The following is a 12,918-nucleotide window of genomic DNA, read 5'->3' on the forward strand; positions in this document are numbered from 1 at the left end:
TACGTACTTGTATTTTGAATTTATGGTAAATCAGATTTAAACAAAAGATTTTTATTGAATTAAATTGGTGGGTTATAAAGTCACAGAAACGCTGAAGTTATTAAATTGATTCAAAGTCGCGAACTTGAAAAATGAGAATGTTGAAAATGACCTAACTTTGTCATTAAAAATATTTAATTTAAGAAGTTATTAACATTTGAAATAAAATGGACGTAGCAGATAGGTAAGGGAATATACTTCATTTTTATGATTTTTTTTTATATATATAAATAGTGTTGTATCGGCCATTCTTTTCGCCGAGGAACTCTTGTACCAGGTAAAGGAGAATACATTTCGAGGAAGTAATAGCATTTGGGATTTTTTATATATATATATATATATATATATATATTTATGTTTAAAATATTTTTGGGTAATTTTTGTCTATTAAAATTAAATTTAGTATTCAAGCGACTTAAAGGTCTTTGATAATGAATTTTTTTTTTAAAAAAATTTGTTATTGTAATAATTTATGATGTGACTTAAATTTTAAATATTTTTTCATGAGTTTGAATTAGAACCGATTTTGAATAGTCTGTAGTGCAAAAAGTCAACCACTGATCTTGTTAGGCAATCTGCATAGTGCAAATTACCATAAATATTGTATATTTTATAAATTATTATTTTCATCACACTAGAAAATATCATATCTTATATGTGTATATAAACTTTATAATTAAATCACATAGATTACATAATAATTAGTTTAAAACAATTACAAATCTAAAATTTATTTAAAAATGAGTTTTATTTATTGATATGATATAAAGTTAAAATATAAAATTCAATTGAATAATATATATTTATATATATGTGTGTGTGATGTATCTAATATAAATTTGAGTTTAAATGAGAATGAATTTATGAATAATATATAGACAATTTATTTCAAAAAAATTATTGTGCTAATTTATGGAATTTATTTTAAATTTCATCAAATTTAATAGAAATTGATTTTAGTTATAACTAAATTAATTTTATGAACTTAATTTTTTTTTCAAACTAAATATATAAAATATGAAATTTAATTAAAATTTTTAAAATTTTGTGAAATTTATTGAATCAAATATAGTCTTTATTACGGAAAAATAACCTTTATTTTCTCATTTTATATTATATTTATGTGATTACATGTACTATAGATTAGATTCATGTGACTGTCATAATAAATTATTCAGAAAATGAAATAATGAAATGTTCTTAATTTGGTTTTCATTTCATTTTGAGTTTTCGACATCAATTATCATCCTCGATTAAAATTCAACAATTTATGGCAGACAATGCGGGACTTAAACTACATATCATCTCACCTTGACAGATTTCCCTTCTCTCTTTGTTTCATACGCTGCTTTTTCTCTAGAACTTTACTACCAAAATTCCAATCTCGAGAACCATCACGTTCAGTAATTCCTAGGAATTATAATTCAGATTTCAGAATTTGTTAATTTTTCCTTGATCGTATTCATATGGCAAATAGCAGTTAAATAATTGGGTGCGTAAGTTGTTACTTAGGGTATGTTTGGTAAAAAGTAAAAAAATTAGAAGTTAAATGTTATTCTTATAAGTTTTAACCTCTAAGTAAGGTAATTATTAATCTACTCTCAAAATTAACATTTAACCTCTTAAAAAAGTATAAATATTAATCAGGTAAAAAATTAACATATTCTCTTTTAAATATCTAAATAATATTAATGAAGGTTAAATATTATAAGGATAACAATTACCTTTTGTTAACTTCGTACTAAACACTTCCTTAATTTTAAGCTAAAAATTACAGAATTTTGTTGTAAAATTACGGGGAGAAAGCTAAGGGTAGCTAGGGTTAGAGGTTATTACTCTTTATATCATTTAGGATCTTTTTTGCTTAAATTCGATTTATTATGAACTCAGATATAAGATGTATGATGAAATTTACTTATTAAATAAGTGGATCTCACATGTTTGTGCGTTTGATTTATAATAAACCAGGTTTAAACTCGATTTATGATGAACTCAAGATATAAGATATATAGTGGGATCTACTTATTAAATACATGGATCTTACATGTTTGTATTTTAAATTTATAATAAATAAGGTTTAGATAAAAATTTCTCATTTATAAAGCCATAGAAAAGTTGAAGTCATTAAATTGATTCGAAGTCACGAAACTTGAAAATGACAAAGTTGAAAAAACCTAACTTTGTTATTAAAAATATTTAATTTAAGAAATTATTAACCTTTGAAATAAATTGGACGTAGCATATAGGCAAGGGAATAAACTTTAATAAATGTGACAACTAAAACGGATACAAGTTGAGAGGTGGGGTTCAGAAATGGGACCATTTTCATCAGAATAACTATTAAATTCAGTTTGTTATAAATTTAAAAAATAATATATAATAAAATTATATATAAAATAGGTGAAAAGTGGTGCTTTGATTATTCAATATGAAAAAATAAACCATGGAGTGGTGCAAGAAAGACTGCGAATGAAGGTGTGAGTTGAGTCAAACGAGATCATTACAAAGCAAGAACAACGACTGGCTTTCGTGTTTATTACAAGAGTAGATTTTGACTTGGTCATTTGTTGTTAATCAACCAGTGAGCTGCTAGGTGCAAACCCACCTAAACCTAATCCGGACGTCAGAAGTTGCCGTATTTATTAGTCCATGTGGATTCAATCTGGCTCACTGTGAAGTTGAAAGGACGCCAAGCCATCTCATTTTCTATACTCATTAATGTTCCATTGAAAATTCAATCAATCTATAAATTTTTAATATGTTTAATCAAATAATATATATTAATTTATAAGATTGATGAATAAATCATTATTCGAATCGTATTTTAAGATTTTTTTAATTATTATAATTGATAAAAACATTTTCATTTAAAATATGATTGATGAATTATTATATCAAAATATTTATAAACCATTCTTTTAGTAGTTAATTGTAAAGAATAAACTATTAATTTTAGTAGTTTATAAACCTTTCTTTTGGTAGTTATCCAACAAAAGAATAAGTTTTAATTAATATATTAATTAAAAAATATTAAAAATAATTTTAAATTCAATTTAATAAATTTTAATTATAAAAATATTAAAATAATAAAATAATTTTTTTCAAAATATATATTTTTAAAATATATAAAATAATATTTTTAGTCATACAAACATTTTGAGCCCTCTAAGTTTAATGCCAAACAAGCACATAGTTGTATGTTTTATCCATTTATCATTTTAGTAGTTTTCTGGCCTTGGTGCTTTATTCATTCTTTTTCTTGGTATCCACTCTTTCTTTATTTTTCCCTTAAATATTTACTTAATTATTTACTGATTCATACTTCAAGACTGTTTGATTTAATTTATAAATTAATTAAATTTATTTATAAATAAAAAAGTATAAATAGTTTATTATTTAATTTTGCTTATTAGATTATAATTTAATTTTATTTATAAATTAAAAATTATTTAAAATTAATAAAAGTCATAATAAGGTATTTTGTTTAAACTACACTTTTTATAAATAAAAAATTGTATATTATTCAATAATTTTTAAAAAAATTAATACTATCCTCGTTTTAACAACTACAATACTCAATTATATATATATATTTTTATAATTTTAATAAATTAAATTACTTTTAAATACATTTTAATCAAACACTTAAACTATTTAAAAAAAATAATTTTAAATAGTTTCATCAAATAATAAATTATATATTTTTAAATTGACTTATAAATTAAAAAATATATTTTAAATTAAGAAGTTAAAGTAAGTAGTCAAATTAAGCAATTTATAATAAATTTTAAATTTAATTTTTAGATTAATATTTTTTTTAAGAATTAATTTTAAATTTATTTATTTAATTTTCAAATCAAATATTAATTTTAAAATTAATTTTTTTGTAAAAATAATATTTTGCTATAAAATTTAACTTTATTTCTAAATTTTATAAAATTAAAATTTAATAAAATTAATGTAATCATAATTAATTAATAATAAATAGAAATATAATTAATAATTTTATGAATAAATTTAATAAGTTAAATTTTTGTAAAAATAAAATATTTTTTTATTAATTATTAATTATTAATTAGTTTGATTATAATAAATTAAAAATATGAGAGAAAAGGAAATGTTGCCATCCGACATCGCATGATCCACCTCCGTGCAATCACCACGCAGCATCTGCCAATACCAATTTTAAGAACAAAGATGGAAGGCCATGTTTGCTGGTTTGGTTTGAATTTTCATAGTCTTCCGTAACTAACAAGCCTACAAAGTCTACGAGGACAGGCTGACGGCAGCAACGCGTTACGTTACGCGTCCAACAAATTTTCATAGCCGTCCCTTGCCACCACTTAAACCCAACAAACCAAAAAAAAATTCTCGCTTGTTTACTTTTCATAACCCAAACACCAAATGAAAATTCCTTTATCCTTATGGTTTCCATTGCTGCCTCTTTTAACACTGCTCTTTGGTGTCCCTGTAGCTTTGGCTTCTGGCGTATGCCAGACCGATCAGAAATCCTTGTTGGTCGAATTGAAGAACACTCTCATATTCAATCAATCCAAGTCTACAAAACTGGTGGCATGGAATTACAACGCAGATTGCTGTGGGTGGGCTGGTGTAACCTGCGATAAGGGTGGTCTTGGTTATGTTACTGGCCTCAATTTGAGCAACGAATCAATTTCTAGCGGAATTGACAAATCAGATGCAATCTTCAGCCTTCAATATCTCCAGAATCTAGATTTGTCTTTCAACAACTTCAACACAAGTTTTCCCGCTGGATTTGCCAACCTCACTCGTTTGATTTCCCTCAACTTGTCCAACGCTGGATTTATGGGTCAAATTCCAATTGAAATTTCAAACATAACAAAATTGGTGACTCTTGATCTTTCAATGCTCTACTACCTTGGAGTTCGATCACTGAAACTTGAGAAACCAAATTTGGCAACACTGGTTCAAAGTCTTAAACAGCTGAGAGAACTTCGTCTTGACGGTGTAAATATATCTGCAAATGGGAATGAGTGGTGTCAGGCCTTATCGTCTTCTCTGCCTAATCTGCAAGTGTTGAGCTTGTCCAACTGTTCTCTTTCGGGCCCTATTGATCCTTCCCTTGCAAAGCTTCAGTCTCTCTCAGTAATTAGTATGGGCCGTAACAATTTATCTGCCCCAGTTCCAGAATTCTTCGCAAATTTCTCCAATTTGAGGATCTTACTTCTCACCTATTGCAATTTGCGAGGAACATTTCCTCCAAAAGTATTCCAGGTATCAACACTAGAGATTCTTGACTTATCTTACAATCAAGAACTTAGGGGATACATGCCAGATCATTTGCAGAATGCCTCTCTTAAGACCTTGGTGCTCAGCTACACAAATTTTTCAGGGGCACTACCAGATTCCATCGGTACACTTAAGAATCTGTCAAAAATAGGGCTTGAAGCTTGCAACTTCAGTGGATTGATTCCTACTTCAATAGCGAATCTCACTGAACTTGTCCATTTAGACTTCTCATCCAACATATTCAGTGGTCCAATCCCATCATTGGGCAGGTCCAAGAAACTCATGTATATAGATTTTTCTTACAATCAATTGTCTGGTGAGATATCATCCACTCAATGGGCAGGCCTTCTGAATCTTACCTATGTCGACTTGAGGTATAATTCACTTAATGGGGACATTCCGTCATCTTTGTTCGCAATCCCATCACTGCAGAAGATTCAGCTTTCTTTCAACCAATTTACAGGTCAATTTCCTAACATCTCAGGCGCATCTTCTTCTTCTTTGGATACCCTGGATTTGAGTAGCAACAAACTAGAAGGGCATATTCCCCGTTGGGTATTTAATATCAGCAGACTCAACGTCCTCTTACTTTCCTCCAACAAGTTCAGTGGCACTATAAAGCTAGGTTGGATTCAGAAGCTTCATAAACTTGCCACGCTTAATCTTTCACACAACAAGTTGACAGTGATTGCAAATTTCACATTGTATTCCCTTCCGCAGATGACCACAATAAAACTGGCTTCTTGCAATCTAAAAGTATTTCCTTATCTAAGAAATCAGTCAAAACTAGTCTATTTAGACCTGTCAGATAACCAAATTAATGGAAAAGTACCTCGATGGATTGGAGAAGTTGGTTTTGACACTCTCCTCTATCTGAATCTTTCACAGAATCTGCTGATGAGTCTACCAGAACCTCTTTCTCTCCCTACTAGTCTTGCTGTATTGGACCTGCACAATAACGTGCTCCAAGGGAATGTTCCACTTCCTCCGCCATCTGTTACCTATGTGGATTGCTCAAACAATAACTTTTCTTCCATACCACCTAACATTGGTAAGTCTCTCTCCTTCACCATTTTCTTTTCTCTTTCAAACAATGGCATCGTAGGAGTTATTCCTGAATCAATATGCAATGCTAGTTATCTACAAGTTCTTGATCTGTCCAACAACAGTTTGAGTGGCACAATACCACCCTGTTTAATGGAGAGAAGTAAGACTCTTGGTGTTTTAAATTTAGGAAGGAACAAATTCAGAGGCAGCATTCCAGATAAATTTCCAAGTACCTGTGAATTAAAGACTCTATATCTGAATGGAAATCTATTAGAGGGGAAGCTTCCAAAATCCCTTGCTAATTGCACTACGTTAGAGGTTTTAGACCTTGGGAACAATAAAATGAATGACATATTTCCATGCCTTTTGAAGAACATATCCAGTTTGCGAGTCCTTATTCTACGGAAGAACAACTTTCATGGCAAGATTGGATGTCCAAACAACCATGGTCCTTGGCCAAAACTTCAGATTGTCGATCTAGCCTCCAACAATTTTGGTTATATTCTACCAAATGGATGCTTGAATACGTGGGAGGCAATGAAAAGAAATGGAAATGAAACAGATGGTCACCTTAGTTTCGAGGCCCTAAGCCTCAGTGGACTGTATTATCAAGATTCAATAACAGTTACAATCAAAGGTCTCCAGTTGGAGCTGTTGAAGATCCTAACAATTTTCACGTCCATTGACTTCTCTGACAACCATTTTGTAGGGCCAATCCCAGATGTCATTGGCAATTTTAATGCTCTCTATGTTCTCAACTTGTCCCACAATGCACTCGCTGGTCGAATTCCACCATTTTTAGGCAACTTATCACAGCTTGAGTCCTTAGACCTCTCAGTTAATCAGTTGAGTGGAACAATTCCTCAGGAGCTTGTAGGCTTAACATTCCTTTCATTTCTGAATGTCTCATACAATCAGTTGGTAGGAAACATCCCAACAGGTAATCAATTCCTCACATTTGAGAACATTTCATTCGGAGGTAATAAAGGATTATGTGGGCCTCAGTTGTCAAAATCTTGCTCACATACCAATTCATTAGCACCCGCTGGACAAACCATCAAAAAAAGGAATGGAGTTGATTGGCAGTTCATAGTCCCTGGCATGGGGTTTGGGGTAGGAGCAGCAGCTGTTGTTGCACCTTTAATGTTCTGGAAGAAGTTAAACAAATGGTATGATGATCGTATAGATAAAATTCTGATGGTTCTTCTTCCAATGTTGGGATTGGTGTACTACACAAGTAATGATTGGAGAATTGCAGCTGAGGAAAATTTTGAAGAAGATAGCACAGATGCTGACTATGAGGAAAGTGAAGATGATCTTGAAGGACGGTTCTGTGTTTTCTGTACAAAACTCGATCTCACAAGGAAACGGGCCATTCATGACCTGAAATGTACTTGTTATCACTCACCACCCCTATCTTCTTCATCATCTTGTTCTTCCTTCTCCTCAGTTGCTTCTCAATAGGCACATTTTTTTTCCATCTTTTTTTTATTAACATTTTTCTCTATTATTGTTTCTAGAATGTAAATAGTACAGAAAGCAATTCATGTTGATGAGAACATAACCTGAACATATGCAATTCTGGTTTTCTTGGTTAAAACTGCAGTTTCTACCAGGCCCATTAGCTAGGCATGGCCTGGCGATACAGGAACTCGTTCAGGAATTTCATCGAACAGTTTGAGGTCGTTTTCACACACTAATCTGTTAGCTACCCTCCCTCTGCTCAGTTTGTAGGCCACACCACCACCACGTCTAAAACGCCTTTCCTTTTACCTCCGAAATTTTTTTTTTACAGGGTTTCACTCCTATAAAAATCTGGCTTGCAGACTTTGTTAAAACAAAACGGGCCCTTAGTATGTGGATCCATAGCATCTCGGCAATTGTATTCCCCTTTTTCAAACTTCATTGATGTGCTTAGCTTGGCCCACTCCATAAAAATTTTCCGGTTCCGCCCTGACTGGTGATAACTTTCTGACAAAAAATTTCATTGTAATTGTGATTAAAATAATTCACAAAATCTAAAAACGTAAAATTTAAAGTTATTTAATAAAAATTTACTCTACAAAATAAATTTATTATTAGAAAAATCCACTCACAAATCAATCAAATTACTACGTCACCACACACTACTACTACATGCACACAAAATTCGTACCTACTCTAAATAAAAAAAAATCCAAATACATTTCTTAATGAATGTAGCAACTATAATACATTTCCCTTTGAAATCATTCTTGTCCTCAGGAATGAAAATTGGAGGTTGTAGAATGAAGGAAACTCTACCCATTTGGAATCTTGAATACTCGTCACTTGAATCAAAAGTTTCTTGTAGTTGTTTTGAATATTGAGTTTGTTGTGGACACAACAAATGGCTATGCTTGCATACTCTTGGTAAAGAATACTAGCAGACTTGATTTGACAATGAGCAACTTGAGGCTATGATAATAGGAATTGTGCATCAACTTAGCATTTCTGCAAACATCATATTCTCTCTCTTTTTCTCTACCTTCCTAATATCTCCCATTTCTCTTGTACAAGAATTATAGAATTACAAAAGCAGAACTCACGAACATAGTTTGCTAAATATTGCAGCTTCCGTACAATCCTCACAATTGCCATAACTCTCCTGTTTTTCCTCTTATTGAGAATATTTCAGAGAATCTCAACAACAAAAGAATCAAGTTCATGAATGACTTGTGCAAACCCAAAAATTTTAATGGTACCCTAAATATTTTCTCAAGAATTGCAATAGATTCAATGATAACAACATTACCATTGTCATCTTGATTTAAGGGTTTCAATTTGATTTTGGATTCTTTAATTTTTCTTTCACCGAACCCTTGACAGGAAGAAATGCTACATTCTTTCTCTCTGCCTTTTTCATATACCTTTCATTCAAAATCATATTCTTGATTAGGCTCTACTGCAACTTCTTTCAAGAAGTCGAAGACTTCCTTTATGCCTTACTTGTAAGTTGTCCACCTACTGATTCTCAAACAAAGATGTTTAAATCTCCAACAAGCCCTCCATTCTTCATTATGTCTTTGTGAATCATCCAAACCTTCAACAATTTCCTCCAAAAGAATTACACAATTACATTCTAAATAACATAATTCCTCTCCAAGACTTTGGATTTGGGGTTTTCTGGCATATATTTAGGGCCCATTTGGTTCGCATATTAGAATTGAAATCGAAATCAGAATAAGAATCGAAGGGAATAGGAAACGGAATGATGTGTTTTTATTTATGTTTGGTTCACTGCAGAATCAGAATCAGATTCCTTTTCAAGTTGTTTGGTTTGCGCATAAAAACAATGGAATCAGAATTAAAATTATTTTGCACCTGAATGAAAATTGTTGTAAAATTTTCATAATTTTTAAATAATAGTTTAATTTAAATGATTAAATCTCATCATTCAAATAAAATAAGATAAAAATAAGTGCTAAATAATATTATTCTAAACTAATATTATCATTCTAATATAACAAAAAGAAACCATGATAATTGTCTAACAAAATATATCCATGACAAGTTTAACAAACTATCCAAAGTTTGACACAATATCCATAACAAAAAGCTTGATAAATTTTTAAGCATGGTAACTTAACAAAATACAAGGTGCTTTGATTTCAGCTATCATGTAGGAGGAATATCTCTTAAGTGCACTCACTAAGAAGATTGATGATGAATTGCTTTCTTAAATTAGTAGGGAGTTCATAAAATACTTCACGCTTATGCTGCTCAGCTTTGAGAATAACAGCTGCATACATAACTTCAGTTTTAGTCAAACCTTCAATTTCAAGCAATTCATTCACCACCATTTTCTTTTGCTCAGTCACCCTTTTATTCTCATATGCTATTTCTTTCTCGATTGCATATTGATCTACCTACACATTTGCAATAACACCCAAGTGTGTATTCATTTGTTCTATAAACATGTTGAAATTAGCAAGCATGTCATCATCATGTGAACCTTTTAATTTCGTTTCTTTAGAATTTTTGTGGTGCTTTGGCCTTTTGGAGGTAGAATGAGATGTAGGTTGACTTACTGAATGATTTCCAGTCATATCTTCAAACAAGTCATCTTTGTCAAGGTCAACTGTCATTTCTTTTTCCATGTTCTCTATGGCATCAACAAAAGTCTCAACACCTTTTCTAGTTGCCCTGTCCCTTCCCACCAACTCTCCAATCATATCAAATAAAGGAAATACTACATTCCATAATCCTTTGGCTTCATTATGGCTCTATTAACATGAAAAAAAAAAAATATAAAAGTATATACGATTAAATTTCACATATACAACATTTTGCAAAAAAAAAAAAAAAAAACTTAAAAAGTTCTTTCATAATGTACTAATCTTACCTTGCACCATTCATCATAAACACTCTTCTCGCATTGTATCATTTTCCTTGTTTCATCCCAACCAAATCCAGATTTGTTCAACATATCTGCCATTACATTACATTTTGCTTTCAAGATTTTCCACCTAGAATCATTATGAGGACTAGCCTTCAAACCAGAATTAAGTAGTTTTGCATTAATCAGTTCCTCAACCCGAAGTAGATAGCCATTCTTCCATCCATTTTCCTTCTTCCATTTTGGATCTGTAGCCACCTCCTGTAATGCTTCCACCAAGGCATTATCCTTTTCACTTGTCCATATTCTCTTGTTCTTACCTCTGCCACGAGTAACTTGGCTACTTTCAACAAAATCCATCCTATAAAAAATGATAAAATAAATATACATACATATATGCACTTATGTTAGATAAATATTAGCAAAATGACAATAGTTTTGATTGATACATTGAAAAGTTATCACAAGTCTAGAAAAAAAAAAACACACCACAATTACAATGATATACCAATCTCAAGTCTTTAAAATAACACACTACAATAATCAAATAATAATAAAATGGTTCATCATAAATTCAATGTCTAATAGAATGAGCTCTAAAATTATTGAATATTTGTTGGGCTAAGGAATTCCTAAAATTTGTCCAATGGTCAGATGTTTGAATTGTGTTGATGAACTCAACTTCATTATTGATACTTTCTTCCTCTTCATCTTCATCATCAAGAATTTCCTCTTCCATATCTGTTGGCATGAATCTTCTTATTAAATTATGTAATAAACAACATGCCATAACAATACGTCCTTGAGTTCGTATTGGATAGAATGAAGGACTCCTAAGGATTGACCATCGTCCTTTAAGTAAACCAAAATATCTCTCTATGACATTTCTAGCTTTGGAGTGTTTCATGTTGAAATACTCCTCTGCTGTTTGTGGTTGTCTTTCACCATTCATTAAGATGATAATGTTGGCCTCTATAAGGGGTGAGAAATCCCTTGTAATTAGTGTAGCCAGCATTAGCCAAGTAATAGCAACCTTAAAATGTATAAAATGATGTCAAATTATACAATATATAATTCAAATTTAAAATTTTTAAAGAAACTATATATTTTATTATTAATTATATTTACCTTGAGGTACCTTTAAACCATTTGGCCTAGAAATAGCATCTCGAAGGACACGACCATCATGTGTTGAGCCCTCCCATCCAAGTAACACGTAAATAAATTGCATGTCGGGTGAACAAACTCCTAAAACATTCATTGCAAGATTGCCCTTTCTTGTTCTATATTTTGGTCTTTTATCAGATTTTACAGACACGCTAATAAATGTCCCATCTAATGCTCCTAAGCAATTCTACCAAAAAAAAAAGGATTAAATTGAAAAAAAAAATCATTAAGTTGATCAAGGACTTGTGATGATCATTCAATGACTTAAGACATATATATGTACCTTGAAACATCCCCGCCTATCATCCGTGCAGTTATCCATTAAGGGTGTAGGCCTTTTCAGTAACTCAGAATGCAATTTCAAGACAGTTTTAAGACAAAGATTGAATTGTTTACTCACAGTTTCTCCACTCCTAATAAAATAATTAGCATTTGTTCTATTCTTTTTATGGTGAGCTAATGTGTATAAAAACATTCTAACTATCTCCTCCAACTCCAAGACAAAGATTGAATTGTTTACTCACAATTTCTCCACTCCTAATAAAATAATTAGCATTTGTTCTATTCTTTTTATGGTGAGCTAATGTGTATACAAACATTCTAACTATCTCCTCCAGCTCCATATTTCGAGTTTGTTTCAATCCTCCAACATCTCTTAACATCTCACAAAGAACATAAAAAGTATGTCTATTCACACGAATTTCATTCTTACATGCAACATCACTCTCTATAATTATGGCATTTAAATTAGCTAATCTATTCCTTTTTTTTTTATCAGTTTTCTATTTTCTAGCCTAGGTCTATGCATATGCATAAAATACCACTTCATATAAGCAACTACAACAATGTAAATCATAATAATCATGAAATGGAGTTGTTGCACTTGTCTCTTCCTTTGTAGTGACATACCAAAACGAGCCATTTCTGTGCATATTTCACAAAATAAACAATCAACTTTAAGTAAAATAAAAAAGTCATCAAAAAACAAATAAATCTAACAATTAAGCAAGCAATATGGATTTATATAGTAATTAATAATT

At 30.9% G+C, this 12,918-nt stretch overlaps 1 protein-coding gene across 2 annotated transcripts; it reads left to right on the plus strand.

Moving 5' to 3' along the window:
- Positions 1 to 4,384: 4,384 nt before the first annotated feature.
- On the plus strand, positions 4,385 to 7,933 carry LOC110662756 (receptor-like protein 7). 2 transcript variants are annotated; one of them, XM_021821860.2, is made up of 2 exons: positions 4,385 to 6,358; positions 6,542 to 7,933. In XM_021821860.2, the coding sequence occupies exons 1-2, from the start codon at positions 4,444 to 4,446 to the stop codon at positions 7,816 to 7,818; spliced, it is 3,192 nt and encodes a 1,063-aa protein (XP_021677552.2). In that variant the 5' UTR covers positions 4,385 to 4,443; the 3' UTR covers positions 7,819 to 7,933. The 2 variants fall into 2 exon arrangements, with proteins under 2 accessions (XP_021677552.2, XP_021677551.2); XM_021821859.2 differs by having other exon boundaries at positions 4,386 to 7,933.
- Positions 7,934 to 12,918: the final 4,985 nt, after the last annotated feature.

The sequence above is a fragment of the Hevea brasiliensis genome, chromosome 3, assembly GCF_030052815.1.
Source record: "Hevea brasiliensis isolate MT/VB/25A 57/8 chromosome 3, ASM3005281v1, whole genome shotgun sequence".
In the NCBI taxonomy this organism is placed as follows: Eukaryota; Viridiplantae; Streptophyta; class Magnoliopsida; order Malpighiales; family Euphorbiaceae; genus Hevea; species Hevea brasiliensis.

Bases quoted from the DNA above. Each gene is read 5' to 3' on its own strand.
- LOC110662756 (XM_021821859.2), top strand. From the start codon at position 4,444: ATGAAAATTCCTTTATCCTTATGGTTTCCATTGCTGCCTCTTTTAACA.